The 20,970-nt window shown below is 31.9% G+C and overlaps 1 protein-coding gene across 1 annotated transcript in view; it reads right to left on the bottom strand.

Annotated features, from left to right (window-relative positions):
- The window catches only part of LOC139512954 (ceramide synthase 5-like), a 28,977-nt gene that overhangs the window by 4,370 nt on the left and 3,637 nt on the right, over positions 1 to 20,970 (bottom strand). Inside the window, exons 2-9 of the mRNA XM_071300954.1 lie at positions 8,626 to 8,802; positions 7,578 to 7,704; positions 6,806 to 6,912; positions 6,227 to 6,284; positions 4,090 to 4,140; positions 1,554 to 1,646; positions 1,084 to 1,212; positions 127 to 233 (exon numbers count right to left, since the gene is read on the bottom strand). Of these exons, the coding sequence (XP_071157055.1) occupies positions 127 to 233; positions 1,084 to 1,212; positions 1,554 to 1,646; positions 4,090 to 4,140; positions 6,227 to 6,284; positions 6,806 to 6,912; positions 7,578 to 7,704; positions 8,626 to 8,795 (842 nt within the window). The 5' untranslated portion in view covers positions 8,796 to 8,802. The remainder of the gene's footprint in view (positions 1 to 126; positions 234 to 1,083; positions 1,213 to 1,553; positions 1,647 to 4,089; positions 4,141 to 6,226; positions 6,285 to 6,805; positions 6,913 to 7,577; positions 7,705 to 8,625; positions 8,803 to 20,970) is intronic.

The raw sequence follows: 20,970 nt of genomic DNA, 5'->3' as shown, positions 1-20,970 counted from the left end.
TGAGTTTTTACGATATCGTATGAATCTTCTATGCAATGCAATTATTTTTTTAAACAAAAATATGATAGTGAAGCGCAAGGTAAAAAATAATTGACTTATTCTCTTATATAGAATTGCAATACTCACACATATGGATAAATACCAAGTCTCGTGATAATCCACACAAGTATAAATAATACAAACAATGTATCTGCTACCAATGGCTTCTTGCAGTAGATAGCTATTTTTGCCATCTGGAAAGATCACATTTTTTCTATTAAGTGTATTATCTTGTAGTAATAAAACGGATATTTTTTTCTAAACAGTCAGGAATATAACAGTTGTTATCAAATAGTTCGTTTCTATGTGTGTTGCATTGACGTTTGTTTTTGTTACACTTCAGTGTTTCTGTTCTTCCGTTGTTTTCCGGTTTTTTATATAGTTGATGTGTTTCCCTCGGTTTTAGTTTGTAGCCCGGATTTGTTTTCCCTCAATCGATTAATGGCATTTGAACAGCGGTATACTAGTACTACTATTGATTTTATTAATGACACAGTCCGTGACACAATCCGAGTTAAATTTACCAACTGACTTTCTTCATGTTCAATCCTCATGCCCTTATTCCTCTGAGTTGATGATTTAATATCTATTTGTAGATTTTAAGATGGATAGTTTCAATATCATTTGTAATACAAGGACAAGAGCATAATGCTTAATAATGCTGTAAATTACAAGCGTATGCGCGTAAGATTGCTTGATTCAAATTAGGTTAAATTCAACTAAAAGTACGTATTTATCTTCTTGCCCACGTTGAAATTTTCCTCTTTGTCGTTCACTCTATTGCCGATTTTTTCTCACATTTTACTATTTGTAGTAGTTTGCATCGTTTGACAAGAAGAATTTTGGGCGGCATTATTAAAATTTTATTAATGTGATATAACTGTGTGAGAAATGTTTTTAGCAAGGGGAACAAATTTCGAGTATAACTTGGTCATATATTAAAACTTTTAAAGATGTGACTTAAAAATAATGTCTTGAATTAGATTTATTACATGTTTCTATACGATCCTGTAAAATAGGTATTCACCAATAAAACGCTCTTACCGCTAAGAGATAATCCACTTGATCGTGTATACATAGCACCAAAGTTCCAGCACGTAATAAGTTGTATGAGAATGACAACACCAACAAAAATATTGTAACTACATGATGAATAATAAACTCAGTAAAATCCTACAAAAAGAACATATTTTTGTCATATTTCTATTAACGCTCAACCATATTTTGCTGGTGTAACGAAACTAATTGATATCGTTAACATGAAATATTAAATATTATAATACCTTTTTTATTCTTACATTGTTATCTTCCAATTTTGCTATGAGATGAACACAAGGATTGTTTTGTGTGTAGACATTTATGACAGAGCAAATAAACGACACAATTTTAACAATAAACTCATCAAAGAGATCTATATTTTAAAATACGATTTAGTTTGCGCTACCATAGGACGACCATCGTTTAGTAAGCAATAGTTCACTCTTTCTAGTAAAATCAAATATTTGATAACTTACTTTCCGCTTATGATCTGTAAAAAGCATATATACAGCAGACAGATAAAACCCAAGCTCTATCAGATAGTACCAGTATATATCATTAGAAACAGTCTGAAAATATACCATCAGATAGTCTAAACATGTCCAGAGATTTTATTTTTTTTTTATTTCGAGCTCTGTATGTTGATGTTCTTTTTGAGGGGTAGACTGAAGTCTTTCATACTTTAACTTTTTTCACTTATATAATGAGTATTTACTTTTGTATATACGATATAACATTAACAGTAGTGAAACATAAGAATAGAGGTGCATAATATATTTTGTAATTTTCGTACATATATGAACAAGAACACACTGAATACGTGAAATAAGTTAAAATGTAAACGCATAGTTACAAAAAAAAAAAGGAAAAGTTACAAAATTGACATACACCAAGCTTCTTTGCTTCTATTCCCATTAAAATCAAGAATTTTCTGAAACACATAATGCATTTTACTTTTCGAACAACGACTACGACGAAAACGTCATACCATTATACGACCACAAAAAAGTGGCTCCTTTTTGTAGTTTTATAGTGTTTTAAGATCACGAAAAGCTCCAAAACTTTAAATAATGCATGCTTTTTATTGCTCTTTTTATCACAATTAGATTGTATCAATATGTCACCGACGTTTATGTTATCAATTACCTGCATGTCGCATATAGATATATTTGATATTACCTGCATAGTATACTAGGATGGATGCTTTAAATCCTTAAGAGAGGGACGGAAGAGACAAAAGGGACAAACTGACAACACCATGGCTAAAAATGAAAAAGACAAACAAACAACAGCACACATGACACAACATAGAAAACCAAAGAATAAACAACACGAACCCCACCAAAAAACTAGGGGTGATCTCAGGTGCTCCGGAAGGGTAAGCAGATCCTGCTCCACATGTGGCACCCGTCGTGTTGCTTATGTGATAACAAATCCGGTAAATAGTCTAATTCGGTAGGTCACATTCATGAAAGGGAAGGGGATTGTAGTTACGATGTAAGGAACATATCCGATATCATTTGTGAAACGGTTATTCCATAACGGTCAACCAACTCGTGATGGCGTCCTTAAAATTTACGAAGGGATGATTTCAACTTCACCATTTGGAACTCTTTGTTTAATAGCTTCCTTGTGAGCAGCAACCCTCTATCAAGAAAATCATGATAGGAAATGCAAGCACGGGATTATCGTATCAATTTCGAAATATATACCCCGTATGCAGGTGCTGCTGGAATATTGCTACTTAGAAATGGAAAGTTCACAATTGGAAAGCTGAAATCATCTCTTTTGTTGTAAAGTTTTGTTTTCAACCGACCTTCATAGTCAATTTCTATGAGGCCGACTTAACTGTATCTGTAGTATCCTTTATCTCTAGCTCGATGGGATAGATGCGTTCCACATAGTCACCACATTTTGAATTATTTAGTGAAAGAACATCATCTATAAAGCGGAAAGTAGAGTTAAAGGATATTGCTAGCTTCTTATCTTTCTTCCTAAGAAGTTCCTGCATAAAGTCAGTCTCATAATAATAAGAAACAAGTCGGCAAGTAGAGGGGCACAGTTTGTTCCCATTTGAATGCCGACAGTCTGTTGAAAAACACGTCCTCCGAACGTAACAAATATGTTGTCAATCAAAAAATCAAGCATCTTGATAATATCAGTTTCAGAGAATTTTTTGTTTGAATCAGAGTGATCCTTTACAAAGTAGGATTTATCCCTCCCTAAGACAAGATACTTGTGTCTACGTTGGCCATTCTTTTTTATGAAGCAAAGCAATACCAACTCTTTCAATCGATTTGTCTCTTAGTTTGGAATGTGGAATACTTGTGTACAGAGTAGAAAAGTCAAATGTTTTGATACTGTTACAAGATGAAAGAGAGTTAAATTGTATGTACTCTAAAAGATCTTTGGAATTTTTAAGTATCCACATCTGATTCACACCACCTCTAGAATAGGCAGTTTCACAATAACTTTGAAGCCCGTCTTTGATTGCTGATAAAATAGATGTTAATAATTTAGAAAGAGGTTTCGTGGAGCACTTGGAAGACCCAGCATTATACCGTTGTTTGTAACGACACTTATGTAGTTTAGGCATCCAATACAGTGATGGAAGATCCAGTTCTTCATCTTTGGTTGAAATTCCAAAGGAACACAGATCAGACTTATGATTATCCAGGATTTCCTCTTTGGTAAGTGTCGTGAGGGTATATGTTGAGTTTCCAAGTGAATTGTCAATACCTAATTAAATGTATTTCTTTTATTATTAATTATTTTTTCATGTGCAAATCATTTAGGAACTTGTCTATAAGACAATACGGGTATATGTGCTCAATACAATATAATCGTAAATAGCTAGTCACAAATTGAAGTCTGGTGTAATATCTAACGCAGCGTGTCATACATATACTGTTTTAAATCGGAATTAGGTTTGATCTTTCATCTGTATCTATTATGCACATAATATTTTCTATGTTGATGTGTTATTTTTCTACAATAAACACGCATAAATACCTGTGCAGGCCAATCCACCCAACAGTTTATTGATTTATTGAACCACGGTTTCTAAAAAATAAAATAAAAAAAACATTCACAAAAATACTAGAACTCTATGTAATAATGTAATATAGGTAAATCAGAACATACTGCAAATCAAGATGTCAGTAGAATGATTGCAGGCAGGAATGGCTATAGTGGAATAACTAAATAAAGGCAACAGTAATATACCGCTGTTTGAAAGTCATAAATTGATTAAGAGAAAACAAATCCGGGTTACAAACTAAAACTGAGGGAAACACATCAAATATAAGAGGAAAGCAACGAAACAACAGAAATACTAAAGTGCGACCAAAAAAACAAACGACAATGCAACACACACAGAAACGAACTATTAGATAACAAATAAAATGTGTGGATATTTTTTTCATTTTATAATTTGTGAAGTTCGAGTTTATGCTTTTGTTTTTAACATTTTGTTCTTCCACTAATAAAGGTAAAAGAGAACTATCAAGTATCCATAAACTATCGTAATTTAATAATGTCACAATTCATTGTATAGTTAAAACGATGTGTAGACTTTGCGTGAATGAAAGAGTCCCAATCAACACTAATGTGTTAATGTGATTTTTAAAAAAAGGCTACCTTAGAACTGTAAAGTCTTTATTACTTAAATCTGAAAACAAAAGGTATGCTCTTATTACGCTATATGTGTTTGAAATGCGAAGACACGTATTGTGAAAATCGCAGCATGGTTGCGGTGCTGATATTAAACGTATGTGCATGTGCAAAGGGATTATCAGTGATATAGAAATGTTTACCTCTCCTTAAGAATGTTTGCATCAATAACTTTCCCAATATTTTTAATATTTGTGAAGTCCTTTGAAATTTTCATTCGTAATGCATTAACACATTTGCCCAACAATTAAGCCATTTATTTCTATGTATTACAGTAGGAGAAAAATCTTAAATACAATTGAGGCAAACTAGTTTACCATTCGTGTTACTCCTTCTAAACTGTTCTTGTATTCTAAATAGATACACTGAGTTTTCCCTCCCTGATATAAGTAGTACTTGTATATATTTAGAATCGCGACAGACCTTTCTATTCTTCCATATATTTATATTTTGTGTTTTTTATTCGTGAACATTTTTTTTATGTAGAAAAGTCAAATTTGAAAATTCGTCCCAAGCATGTTTATATTAGAATGCTTGAAGTTAGATATTTTGTGAACCCAGTGTTATATATTCGATAGAAACTAATGCTTTTCAAATCTGAAAACAAAAGGTCTGCTCTTATTACGCTATATGTGTTTGAAATGCGAAGACAAGTATGGTGAAAATCGAAGAGGTGTCGGTGCTGATATCAAACATATGTGCATGTGCAAAGGGATTATCAGTGATGTAGAAATGTATACCTCTCCTTAAGAATGTTTGCTTCTAATAACTTTCCCAATATTTTTAAAGTTTGTGAAGTCCTCTGAAATTTTCATTCGTAATGCATTAACACATTTGCCCAACAAGCCATTTATTTCTATGTATTACAGTAGGAGAAAAATCTTAAATACAATCGAGGCAAACTAGTTTACCATTCGTGTTACTCCTTCTAAACTGTGCTTGGTCCTCAAATCTCTTCAACTTCGTACTTTATTTGGCCTTTTATAACATTTTTGATGTGAGCGTCATTGATGAGTTTTTTGTAGACGAAATGTGCGTCTGGCGTAAATAATAAATTTTGTTCCTGGTATCTATGATGAGTTTATTTGCATACTTCATTAATTCACTGTATTTCCCTCCCTGATATAAATACTATTTGTATATATTTAGAAACGCGACAGACCTTTCTATTCTTCCCTATATTTACATTTTGTGTTTTATTTCGTGAACATTTTTTCTATGTAGAAAAGGTTATTTTGAAATTCGTCCCAAGGATGTCTAGATTAGACCTTTCTATTCTTCCCTATATTTACATTTTGTGTTTTATTTATTGGTCATTGTCCAATTAATGCGATTACCTGATTGGTTTAATTCTTTAGAGCCTTGTATCATAGTTTTAAAAATGTCAGAAAGTTGAAGTTATTGGATATTTGTAGTCGAGACGAATGTCAATTTTTACTTGTCCATTAATATAAAAAGGTTTACCATAATTACTTACATCCCAAAGAATAAACAAACCATACCACGACATTATCAAATAAAACATGAAGTGCCAACTGAAAAAGAAAAGAAAAAGTTTGTTTTTTATAATAAATTTAAGTTAAGGCATCAAACATGTGGACAAATATCACTTCGGGTGTGATGAGACATAGATCATTTTTACACCAGAATAAGATTGTATACATGCATTGAATTTTTAGTATCAATACATAAATATCTTGCAATATGGCAATTCAGATTGTATTATCCTAATTTTTTTTATATGCTTTGAATCATTTGTTTATTGTGATAAGTTTCAATTCCTTGCCCATTACAAAACAAATGTCTTGGGATTTTTTGTGTTATGTGGCTGTTTTCTTGTTACCTTAAATATATATGTTATTGAAAATAAAAACATGGATACAATTTTCATACAAATCTATATTAAGAACTCTGAGGTTATTTTAAGTACGACTAACTTGTATTTTGGGATCGGTAAGCATTGTTGGCAAAACTAAGGTTACTTTTTTTTCAATTTATTTCTCACCAAGGGGAACTTCTCTACCTTTCAATGAATTAGTAGTTTTCTTAAATATACCTTGCATCTTGTAACTTCTTAATGTCTGTGACTTTGTCGTTCCGACGCCTTTTACGGAACCATTTAGAAATTTCTCGTTCTGATAATTCACATTTCTTCTTCAAAATCTTCAAAATGTGACAAATACATTTTTTACTGTAATTCTATGTTTCGTTTGTATTGTTTGATCCAATATTTGTGTTATCCATATAACATATAATAACTAAAATTGGAATATCTAAAATAAGATTGTTGTCTTTACAGTGACGTCCTTTGTTCAAAATTTGAGCTTTAAATTGTATTTTTCAACCAACTGAGTATATTTATATTTGGTAAAAATTTGAAGTTTATACAGCATACGAAACAAGATGTTGGACTATAATTGCATTGACAATTTCTAAGGGGGACGCTGTTTGCTTTAGAAAATTGTAGAAGTATGTGTCACTGTTGGATTATGTCAATTCTCCAGTGCTAGATTTTCGATTTCAGTTGTTCTTTTCCACAGCGTTACTATTTTTCAACTCATTCCTTTAATCTCCAAATATAAGATTATTGTTTTGAAAACACAAACATACATTCACTACCAATAAAAGAGAATACCTTATCATAATTTAAATAACATCTTGTTACTATTTCCTTTTTCGAAACATTATAACATGTAATCTTAACCCTTACTCATTTTAAGATTTTCGAAATTAATCAAATGTTCACGGTTTGTAACCATGATTATAAATTTATAAACAGCCTCTTTTAATTCCCTTTATTGCAACTTTGGAATACACAATGTACTTACATGTATAGTGTCCGAATTAGGAGTCTTACATTTGCTGTATTCTTTTTCTAAAATCGGGTTTTCAGTTAAACTATCTGTTACCTTTTTCTTGAATCCCAAATAAGCTCCTACAGGGGCTACAACAACCCTTTAAATAAAATATATAACCAACTGTTTAATTGTTTGTAGTATTACAAGATAGACACATGATCAATGTCCTCAGTGACTAAAGGAACACAAGACATATATTGAAATTCAATTATTACCTGGTATTGGTAACCATTTAAATATTCAATGTACTTTTAAAAACGTTTTAATTTTTCTCCTATCCTGTTTCCTCTTTGTTTTATCTTTCCTCCGAACATCTTTATCTGCGCCAGATCTTTAAAGTAGTAGTGTTTACTTCGTGCATTTATTCTCTGTTGACTTAGGCCAGTACGAATTTAAGATGTCGCTTTGGTGGTTGAAAAAGCAATAGACCCATTGGCAAAAATTGAGATTTGTACACACCAAAACAACTCTAAATAGTTATCTTTCTCTTGAAAATAATATGGGATGTGTGTCTCTGTTGGATAGTGGTCTCATTGGTTATCCTGCCATATAATTGATTCATCAGAAACACGAAGCACGACATAAAACTTAAATGATATTACAAAGACAACAAGGAATAGATCTAGGAATACTCCAGATCAGTAATGAAAAGTAAAATAGCAAAAATACTGAACTCTGAGGAAAATTCAAACTTCCGTAATCAAAAGCTCAAACACATCACACGAATGGATAACAACTGTCATATTCCTGACTTGGTACAGAAATTTTCTTATGTAGAAAATGGTGGATTAAGCTAGTTCAAAGCCAGTTTCAACTTATAAATAAATCATACTTTCCTAGACTAGTGCCAATTGTATCAAATAATAAGCCTGGTACCTTTGATAACTAATTGCAATCAGTGCACAGTGACATGTTTGTGTAAACGGTCTAAGAAGAGTTACGACCTTGTTTAACTGTAGAGAAGCTTAATTTACATGAAAATCTCCCGACACACGGAAGTCATCCTATATATTTATACCTGTCAAGAACATGTCTCACCACAACAAGACATGATGCTGTCACTAAGGACGGAATAACTAAATCTGACAGTGTTGGTACATATGCGTTTTCTGGCAGTCTCTCCACATCTTCAGGCCTTAAATAGTTGGGTTGTAGCCTGTCAACAAGACTATTTATCCACTCCAACATCGAAACTCTGAAAAAGAAAAAAAACATAGACTTTTTTAAATCGACCTTTATCATTTTTATGAATTTGTTTTTCTTCTTCATGGATTGACAGGCATTTATATATATATCTATATTGGCACATATTTAAGCACGCGAGACAAATAAGAAAAAACAAGAATTTATTAATAATAATACGGTATAAAGGTATAAAATATATCTACCTTTCTATATATATGTCGTGTACAAGTTGCGATTTTGTACAGGTTATAACATGTACAAAAATATTGTACATGTTATAACTTGTATAATGCAAAAATACAAGTTATAACATGTACAAAAGTACCTCATACATGTTATAACCTGTACAAAATATTGCCTAAAAATGGTTTTAACTTGTACAAAATTTAAAATAAATCTTAATGAAGTAAAATATACATTTAAATTTACCAATGCATAAAGAACAACAATAAATAGGCCAGAATGGGTCTTTTTCTGTAGAGGACAATGAACACAAAGTTTCAGAAATATATGTTTCATGACTTATGTTGGCAAAATGTGTTTTCATGTAATTGTATGTTTTATGCAGTCCATCATGGCTTAAATAAGTGTGAAACTATTTAATACTAAAAGCTTGCATTCCTCCATGACAATTAAATTAGATACTAGTAACTAAATTCTTCCAAAAAATTTAAGAACGATTCCTAATAATTTTGGGAAATACTCCTCCCTCTCGTTTTTATAGCATGCAACGACTAAAACAATGTCTTATATGCTTACTCTGTAAAAGCAAAAGAGAGCAGAAATAGTTTTCATTGGACCATGCTTCATTATCAATATCTTTGGATCTACTCTTCAACATTTTTGGCCTTCAGCATGACTTATGTAAAATTATAACTCAATTTTTGTTTATAAACTATAATATCATTGCATGAGGCCAATGTCATTTTGATGTTTTAAATATATATCCTCTACTTTGAAAGCATGTATTTGTGACTTTTGGATGTTGTCTGCTCTATAGGCGGGTTGTTGTCTTTTAGACACATACCCCATATCAATTCCCAATTTTATCTGTAGACACATCTATCCTAGCTATCCTCTTATGTCTTTTAGTGTCAACTAGAAAGAAAGTATTTTACTATTGCTTTCAAAGTGGACACTCACAATTATAATTCATCAAATAAAGATAGTCATAAGAGGATCATAAGACATGTCCTAAGATATATCTTATGACAGGTCTTAGGAATGCTTCATAATACCCTGGACATTAACTGTATCAAAAAAGGACAAAACACACTAACATGAAGGTATAATACAAAAGTTATGAAAATGTTATTCAGGTCAATATCACCTGTTGCGATAATAGAAAAAATCCTTATTTTTCGATTTTGTACAAGTTAAAACCATTTTTAAGCAATATTTTGTACAGGTTATAACATGTATGAGGTACTTTTGTACATGTTATAACTTGTATTTTTGCATTATACAAGTTATAACATGTACAATATTTTTGTACATGTTATAACCTGTACAAAATCGCAACTTGTACACGACATATACATGTATAAGTATATATCATAGTTAAAAATCTAGAAATGATTTTAAATTATAAATAACAATAAACATTAAGAGGCACAAGTCACGAGATATACAAAAAAGTTAACAGTTAGTATATCAAATGTCTGAAATTAGAACAAGAGGCTCCACGGAGCCTGTGTTTCTCACCTGATATTTTTATTTACAAGTGTTGCATGAAATAATGCAAGTGTTATACCTTTGCTTTAGTTTTAGAGATATAAGTCAAAACTGCATTTCCCTCTAAGTTCTATTTTTAGCCATGTCTGCCATGTTGGTTGACAGGCAGTGTCATTGGACACAATTTTTTTTAACTAGATACCCTAATGCTGATTGTGGCCAAGTTTGGTTAAATTGTCTCAGTTGTTTCAGGAGAAGTTTTAAAAAAAAACGACTTTAAACGTCAATAACTCCTAATAGGGGCAATTGACCATTTTGGTAATGTGACTTATTTGTAGATCTTACTTTGCTAAACATTACTGCTGTTTACAGTTTATCTCTATCTATAATAATATTCAAGATAATAACCAAAAAAAGCATAATTTCCTTAAAATTACTTATTCAAGGTCAGCAACCCAACAACTTTTTTTTTGATTTGTCTGAAAATTTCAGGACGAATAGATCTTACCTTGATGAAAAGTTTTACCGATTGTCAAATTTGCTCTAAATGCTTTAGTTTCAGAGATATAAGCTAAAAACTGCATTGTATCCCTATGTTCTATTTTAAGCCATCTTTATTAGTGGGCGGTGTCATCGGACACATTTTTTAAACTAGATACCCTAATAATGATTGTGGCCAAGTATGGTTAAATTTGGTCCAGTAGTTTCAGTAGAGAAGATTTTTGTAGATTACAAAATTTTACGAAAAAACTGTTAAAAAAGAATCTAAAGGTCAATAACTCCTTAAGGAGTCAATTGATCATTTTGGTCACATTGATTTATTTGTAGATCTTACTTTTCTGAACATTATTGCGGTTTACAGTTCATCTCTATCCATAATAATATTCAAGATAATAACCAAAAACTGCAAAAGTTTCTAAAAATAACCAATTCAGGGGCAGCAACCCAACAACGGGTTGTCTGATTCATTTGAAAATTTCAGTGCAAATAGATCTTAACCTGATGAACATTTTTATATCCTGTCATATTTGCTCTTAATGCTTTAGTTTCAGATATATAAGCAAAAACTGCTTTTTACCCTTATGTTCTAGCCATGTCGGCCATCTTGGTTTGGAAGCAGGGTCATCGGACATAACTAGATTCCCTATGATTGTGACCAAGTTTGGATAAATTTTAGTCCAGTCAATCTAGCATAAATTTGACCCTAACCTTATAGTTATTGCAACAGAAGATTTTAAAGTTTTAATCTTTAGCATTATATCCCAAATATTAAAAGACAAAAGTTCCATAAATTCTGAGGAAAACTAAAATATCATGATTTAAAATGCCTATGGAGATTTGCATTGCTAAGGGAGATAACTGCAAAAAAGGCAGTAATATCGATATAAATTGATACAAAATTAAAACTTTACAGAGTATAACAAACAACTTTAAAAGTGTTTTCATATCATTTATCAAGCTACAAGCTAAATTTCATAATTCATTAGTTGACCATTTATTAGATTTTTCAGCATGTCAAGATGGCGAATCTTAAATTGTTTAACTAACTAAGCATATGTTCTTCTTTTTGTTGTTAAACAAGGTAGATGCTGAACAAATATAATTTATAGCAATACCAAATATTTACATTATTTTTTCAAAATGATCTCAAAGCCATAAATTTGCAATTTCTTTAATGAAAAATGTGCAAAATAAAAGTAAAAATACCCATAACAATTCAGTTTTGTACATTTCATGAGCAGAAGATAATATAATATAGTCAATTATCATATACTTAGACTAAATAACATATGATTTTTACCGTATGATAATAGCGTTAAATTAAAGTATTTTCCATATTTTTCGAATTGGGGCTTAGCGGGCTGATATGAAAAGTTTATCACATGCTTCGATTGTTATCACATGCCTTTCCGTAACGTTATCACATGGCATTCCGGTGATACTCGACAAATTCCGGAAAATACACCTCAATGCTACGTTTCAGTGAAAAACATTAAAAAATAGTGTACAAAACAATTATTTGAATACTGGAAAGTATATTGTGTAGAATAATTAAATTAGATTAAAAAAAAAATTAAATAAATGCATTTTATAAGTTTTTCTGAAACATAATTTAGAAAGCGACTTTAAAAAAGTTGACTTTTCCAAACAATGTTCATTATGTATATTGTTGAATTATTTTTTTCTCGATTCGTCCATATTAAAATGAGTTTTTTTTCTTCTCTCTGTTGATATGATAGAAAGATTTCATATTGAATGTATCAAATTTTGGGTCTGACGTCCGTGAACTTTTTACTCTTTCAACTTCTTTTCGGGAACAACGTAGATGGATCAATATATGAATCTGTTATTTTTCTCTACTGTTGAAGCATATGATAAAAAGATCATAACATGTCATTTTTCATATCGCATGTATTATCAGCCCTCGGACAATATCAGCCCTCGAGCCATGCGGCTCTTGGGCTGATATTGAACCTAGGGCTGATAATACATGCGAAATGAAAAATGCCATGTAATAATCTGATAATACGAACTCATAACCCCATCAAAGTGTCGTATTTTAGATTAATTTTATGAAAATCAACAAAAAACTGACAAAAAAGACCATTTTTTGTGGAGTTATCTCCCTTTCCAATGTTTAATTTCCATACGAAATTAAAAATGCAAAATTTGAGTTTTCCTCATTTTAAATTTTATGGGACTTTTTTCTGCGTATATTTGGGGCTTAATGCTATAGATTAAAACCAAAACATTTTCTGTTGCAATTAGTTTGAGGTTCAAACTTAGTTTGACTGAACTATTTGGCCTAGTAGTTTCAGAGGAGAATATTTTTGTAAAAGATAACGGACGCCGACGACGGACGACAGACGACAGACGCCAAGTGTTGAAAAAAGCTTACTTGGCCCTTCGGGCCAGGTGAGCTAAAAATGAGAGTTATTAGGATGAAGAACACTATATGGGTTTCAATTTTTTTTTAGAAATCAGTTAAGTGAGGTTCCAACATGTATGTTAAAGGGACATTTGATACGATAAATACAAATAATAACATATGTTTATTTAATGATCAATCATAAATGAAAGTAAAATAGCGAAAAAAAATAATTAGCTTTTAGAAACCAGTTAAGTTCAATTTTTTCAAAGTAAGCTAAGACACGTCGCTGATGAATTATTCACTTGCATGTGAATAATTCGACCCCACTAAATCCGTATTCATGCGACTTTCAATTAAACCTCTTGACCAGAGATTTGTTATACATGTCGTGATCTGCCATTAAAAGAAAAAGATTGTCAACAAGTGAAACATAGGTCATCCATTTCGTTGATCTTCAAAATTCTTATACTGCTCAAAACGATGATTAAATTGATTTTTTTTAACCTACAACATAATATCTAACAGACCTAGAAAAGTCAAATTGCACGAGATCGCTATCTATTTATATTAATGTTTATGTTTATATCTGCTTGTGTGACTGTCGGAAGTCTTTGGAGGTCATCTTGATGGTTAATTAAAGGGCGTCTATACTAACATGCACACGAAATGCATGGTATATATTATCGTGTCTATGGATTCTTTCGTTTGTTTCAGACTAATTGTATTAATATCCCCACATTCAAATATCTATACAAGAAGTTTAGAATGATGTAATATAGTTTTATTTGATAACATATAACAATTTTGTTTCTATAGAAACATGTTTTTTTTAACTTGCATTAATCTGAAAATGGGTTCAGACATCCGTGTACTTTAAAAGGTAACTCAAGTGTCTTTAAATTATTCAAACGAAATGCTTGGGCATTGAAGGTGGTACCTAACACTACAGGGAGATAACTCTGTAAAATCAGCTAAACGTTTTAATTACGTTGTGCTTTAAAGGGAACATTAGGCTTCTCAATGATCAAAATAAGTATTTGTCAAACTGCTATATAACCAGTGCAATTTTTCCGATAAAACGGTTGGTTCAAATTTTTTGAAATTTTGAAATTTTTGTCAAATAAGTCAAAGTAAATACTTTTTCAAAATTTTATGAAAATTAAACGAGCCAAATTAATTTTAGTGAAGGTGTTGGGTACCAACTTTAAAATGTTCGATTTAATTACAAATTTATAATATGTATATATGTATAAAGTAACTGAAGTCAAATCGATACAAAAAATGTATAAAACGTTAAAATTAAGATAACAAAATTACTGAACTCCAAGAAAAATTCAAATCGGAAAGTCCCTTGTCAAAAATCAGACTGAAAAGCTCCAACACATTAACTGAACGGAAACATCTGTCATATTCCTGACTTGGTACTTGATCATTTGGCTTTACGTTTAAGTATGTCTTTTTGTTATATATCGAAAATGGGATTTTCAGTCAAATCAGTGGACACGAGTTAGCCAGATAATGCTTCTTTATTAAATGCAAAATGTGTGTAAGTGCACAGCCCTTAGAGACAAATAGGTATGCAAAATATACTTAGATATGTCACAATTTCTGGTTAGAATGTAATTCTGCAATCTTAAACGTTAAACTAAGAGTTTTTGTACTACATATTTAAAATTATTAGATTATTCTGTTTATATACCGATTTACCTCTGTCGATAAATTTTGTGTGATAAACGACATAACCTTTGAACTCAACTAACGTAGACTTCCTTGAAATATGATTATTGTAAGAAAAGAAGCCGATTGCGCATGGGACATGTAAAGCTGGCGTCACACATAGGCGTATAGGCCGACGTGCACCAGACGTACAGAGAAAATGGGTGAAAAAAGTCCGTATACGTTAGGTTCACGCAAGAGGAACGCTTAGGCAATCGTTAATTGGGTTAATTTCTTGGGAGGAATGTCATAGATAATATATTGTTAGAGGAGGGGCAGGAACTTTTTCTGGACGTCGGGATCGGGTGTTTAAGCTTGGGATTTCGGGATTGACCCTTTCGCGATCCGAGATTTCTTTTTTCGATTTTCGGGATGTCGGGATTTAATTTTTTTTAAATTCGGGACCTTGGGATTTCATGTTTTTAAGCCCGACATTTCGGGATCAGGACCCCAACCTCCCCCCTTAGAGTACAGACGTTTTAATGAAAGCTATACCTTTTAGTAAATGAAAGAATCACAGTATACATAGTATATGTTTGATTCTTGTCATGAACACGATAATAACTTAAATCTAAAATTGATAATTTATATCGGTTTTAATATTGGTTTGGACTCAGTTTGTATAACGTACAAACATCTGTCCATTGCTATAAAACATATATTTAATATTCATCATTAGATGTATAATAATCACAAAAGTCACATGTAAGTGATTTTGCTCCCGATGCACATAAACGTAATCTTGTTTTGTTGGTTAAGAAAGGCTATCAGATTATGGCCCTTTTTAATTTGTATTGAATTACATGTACGATGTATACTTAACCCCTGTTTCGTCGTACAATAGGTTTGTTTTTATGGATTTCCACATCCTTATATATAGAGTTAAGAAAAAGTATTGGAATCACCTTCGAGAGTGGATTTTTTTAGAAATTGTATTTTTGCAGAAGGATCCTTGTTGGTATACGCCTTGAAAGATTTGATTTAAAAAATGATTACTGCAAACAAATATCCTATTGAATTGGTAAGAGTTTGTCTTGTGAAAGAATGCGCCGAACTTTATGTATACTTGAGGTCTTTAAACTCTAAAATTGGTAAAATAAAATAATGTGTCTATCTAAAAAAAGATTCTTTTGTAATTATGTAAAAAAACAATATGTTAACAGGAACCATATATACAATAGATATAAGAAGATGTGGTATGAGTTCCAAAGAGACAACTCGAGATCTCCATCCAAGTCAAGTCACAACCTGTAAAAGTGAACCAAGGACTTATTTGTTGCAGCCAATTTCGTTTTAGTTTAAATAGTTTGGAACTGGTCAGTAACAACAAAAAGAAGGTTTATCAAACCTATCAGAAACCGAGACCATGCAGTTTACAGGCAACAAAAACGTCCTTAGTGTCTGGGCATATTCCTGGACGGAAACTATGCAATTTATTCTTCTCGAAATATAATAGAAAATTGTATGTATATTGTAAGATTTTGTAACTTAGCACACATATATCCATTGATACATGACCTACTGTTACCAAGTAACTTTCATTATTTATACTTGTAGCACTGAATTTAAACAAAAAGGGCTACGTTGGGTGCTGTATTAAGATCAGTGATCAATTCAAAGACTGCCAACTTGCCTGTCCGAAGTCAGGAGTCATAGCACATCTTCTTGTATCTATTAGAAACAAGATAGAATACGAGTATATCCCGAATGATGCAAAGTTTTTCAATGAGACTTAGATTTAAGCAACTTTATAGTTAACCGTATACGGTTTCAACTATATCGTTTAGGCAGCTATAACAGGAGCCGACATGACGAAATGTTAAACAATTCAAACGATGAAAAACCATCAGACCGATTTATAGAAAAACAAAAACAAAAAACGGAAGAATATGATGCACATCTTACAAATATTTGCAGAAAAATAATACAAGTCAGATAATGCGTATTTATACTGCACTCGTTTTATTTGAGCAGTCAAAATGCGTTGACTGTATATTTCTTTGTCATATACAGTCACTGACCCGATATCACTTTTCCTCATGAATATTTAAATAGAAATTGCCGAAATAATATTGAAATTATTCATACGACCTCTTCAATCTGTTGCATACAACGACTCAACCTTGTTTCTTTCGCAATTATTGGGAAAACATATTTAATTTGTTACTGTTTTTTGTTTGCAACCTATCAATCATTATGTTTTATGCTTATGGTTGATATTTTAGTCCATACTCAAACGATTTCGTTCACCATCGAGTGTGGGTTTCAACAGGGAAATGTAAATTTCATTGTGTTTTTAATTTCTCCACGAGCATGATGTGAGGCCTTTTTAAAGGGGATGTCTCCCAATATTTAAAGAAAATAAATAACCTTAACGCATTAAACAACAATTAAAAATGTTTTTTTAGACTGCAGTATAAAGACAATAATAGTGCATTGACTTGACATATCAACGATATAAGGATTCGGCCAGAAACGGGGAAATAGCTCGGCTGTATTTAAAGGGTTTCATGTCGTATAACCATAGATGTAATACCCACTATGGGTGTGTATGAAAGTCTGATATCGTACACGACATACGTAACTTGCTCGATACAGAATATATGTTGCGAGTAAACCACTTACCTATATAATATGAAATTTGATTTGATTGCTATTGTTGTCATTGCTATTGCTATATCTAAACATCGATTTGTTGCCATGGGCATTACGCGTTTAAAAAAAACAAGAGAAAAAGAAAACTGACAGGACATGGTGAAATGATAATAACCTGTAGAAAGATAATGTCTTTCCCATCGATCATCACAAGTTGTACTGACATGGCCCTAAGCTATGCACATTATCAATGTTTATTGTTGTTTGAAATAACTACATCTATTGTACAAAATCTACGTTGTATGTATAGCAATATTAATCTAAAAATAAATATAACTTACTTTTAATGTGTAGGAGTAGTTCGGAAAACTAAAACACGACGCCCCAAACTGTATATTCCTTCTTCAGTTGGGATGGTTATATCAATTAATTAAGCCTCCCTAGGAACTGTTACATTTATCGCATTGATTACAAAGAATGTATTTCCTATTGGATGACACCAGATGGTGTGGTTATTATTGATATGGAGAAACAAGAAGTACTTACAGTAGTATAAAATCTGTTACACACACAATACAGTGCTAGATCATCCTTTCCGACACACTTCAGTAATTATTGTATGTACTGATCTGCGTTTCATCTAGCTTCGATGTGCATAAAACGAGGCATGCATTGACGGCTCAGCGTTCATGTGAATATAGATGTATTTCTATTTGCATATTATACATTAAAATTTGTCAAGTTAATGAGAAATTTAACATCAAAGGATATCGATTGCATAATTATAACTTTTAGTAAAAGTTTTACCATATTACATTTTTGTAAATATATATTGCTGGTGGTGCAAGACTTTGCCTAGTGACTTATATGACAAGTATTATCCAAAATGTTATTAATCTTCTTATCAACATGATTATACATTAAACTTATTGTGTATAATACAGAGGCGTAGCATCCTAATTTATATTGGTACGGCAGAAAATCATGATGGGTCGCGAAGCGACGCATCCCGCCTCGTAGAGGCGGTTATGCGGCAAGGGGTTCGGGGGCCGCTCAAGGCCCCCGAGAAAATTTTAATAAATAGAGCAAAATCCTGCATTCTGACAACCTTAAATTTGGTTCTCTAAAACCCTAGTTTTATGGGCAACAATTTAAATATGACTCTTTTTTTTTTAATCAAAATATAAAAATTTATGATAAAAAGTGCAACTTGAATCCTGCATTCTGACAATCTCCTGACACTTAAATTAAGTTCCTAAAAAACTTGTTTTATGTGCAATTATTATTACTCTCTTGTGTTAAAATCAATTTCAAAATATAGAAAACAGAATTTGAAACATGAATCGTGTCGAAAAGGCAGCAATTAAACTTTATCAAAAAAGTTGAAGGCCGTTGAACATCTTAGCTAAACTAAATACACGCACTTTAACTTTGTGTTGGACACCTTGCCAGGCCTTGGCATGCTCCTACAATACTTTTGATTGTTTTTTGTTTTTGAAAATTTTTGACAGAAAAAAAGCGCCATTCCGAATATGCATACCGGTTAAGTGTAGGAAATTATTAAACTATCAAATCTTCACTAAAAGTATTCAGGAAGTAAATGGAACTATTAACAGACCGATGAACAGATTTTCAAAATTCCTTTTACAAAGACCAATAAATAAACATGATGGATAACTTTCAGAATTTCTCATACAATATCAAGTAAGGGTAAGACAAACGACGAATCTATGACACTGCGAAAAAAAATCTATTTTCATTGTGAATATGGTTTCATCACAATAACGATCAATAAGTTTATGACGACAATGCTAGAACTGCTAAAGCGATAATATAGTAGCAACATAACAATGTTCAAACAACTTAGAACAAACAAAGTAAGAACATTTCTAGAGAGGGACATCCCAATTTACAAGTCATTTATAAAGGCATCGTGATTACAGATTAGTTTGTATATATTGTATCACCATCACTGCTAGCGATCCGATGGATAGCTCTGTTGTAGAGTTGTTACTCGTTCAGACGTACTTAAATATTCTAAACATCAACCCAACAATGTTAGAACTGTAAATTTGCGTTAGCAAATTTTTTGTTTTTCCCTCACCAGAATTCGAACTGAGATATCGTGGTACCAAATTGCATTGCACTATGATCGGCGCGCTAGACCAGTCGACCACTTTGGCTCTTATCAAAAGTGATAAACTAGAAAATATGCAACTTGAAGTGGCTATGCTAGTTACTGGCGGTACTAAGCTATCACCCATAAACAAATTATACAATGAAACAGGATGGGAGTTACTATCAGAAAGACGACGGTAAAAAACATGAAATGTTTCACAATAAGACCCCTGATTATTTAAGCGATATTTTCCTCACAACTGACTGTTTAATATTCATAACTATGACACAAGACGAACGAATGACACACAACATATAAAGTGTAGAACAGCATTGTATCAGAAATCTTTTCTTACGTCAGTCATTCGATCCTGAAATGCTTTTCTTGACGATATCAGATTTGGTCCCATCTAAGTTTACACTTTTAAAACGTTACCTTAATCAAAATTTAAGTAAAATACCAAATTATTATTTATATGGAGAAAGGAAAGGACAAATACTTCGTGCCAGACTTCGGATGGATTGCAGTAATCTAAACGAATATGTATTAAGAGAAATCTTGAAGAAATTAAAAACTGTACTTGTGGTAGAATCGAAAGCAGTAAGCATTGTCTTCTCGAGTGTACTCCCTTGTCCGAAAACGTACAATAAAACTATTCCGTTCCCATAAAATATAAAACACTCCTGTTTGGCAAAATAACCTCAGTCAAGAGGAAAATCTACTTGTGTTTAAACAAGTTCAACAATTTTAAGTAGATTCAAAGCCATTTGGAATATATAGTAGTTTCATGGTTAGGATCGTAATTGGGTGAGACAAAGTCCTGGACACACACCAACCCGGTACATATCATATAGGAAAGATCAGAAAAAAAAACCAACTTTTCATTTGCAGTTATTTGCCTTTTTTTTTACAGGGAGACTGATTAATATATGAAGAGAAATACTGATTCGAATCGAATCCCTAAGTAATGTATTTCTGTAATTATATGCATATGACATGTATACATGTACATGTTTTTTTTTATATGATATGTTTTAAAGAAAAAGAAACAGGTATTTCAGGGGGAAAGGTTGGTAACTGGAAAAAAAATACATAACAGTTAGATGCAGAGAGTTCAGGGAATATAATGGAATAGCATTTTCTAATAGCATTAAACGTGTTTGTAAACCGTCGAAGATCAGACTTGGGGCTTCAGTAACTAA

The sequence above is a fragment of the Mytilus edulis genome, chromosome 2, assembly GCF_963676685.1.
Source record: "Mytilus edulis chromosome 2, xbMytEdul2.2, whole genome shotgun sequence".
Lineage (NCBI taxonomy): Eukaryota > Metazoa > Mollusca > Bivalvia > Mytilida > Mytilidae > Mytilus > Mytilus edulis.
The sequence above is the reverse complement of the archived record's forward strand: the minus strand, read 5'-3'. Positions and strand labels throughout refer to the sequence as shown.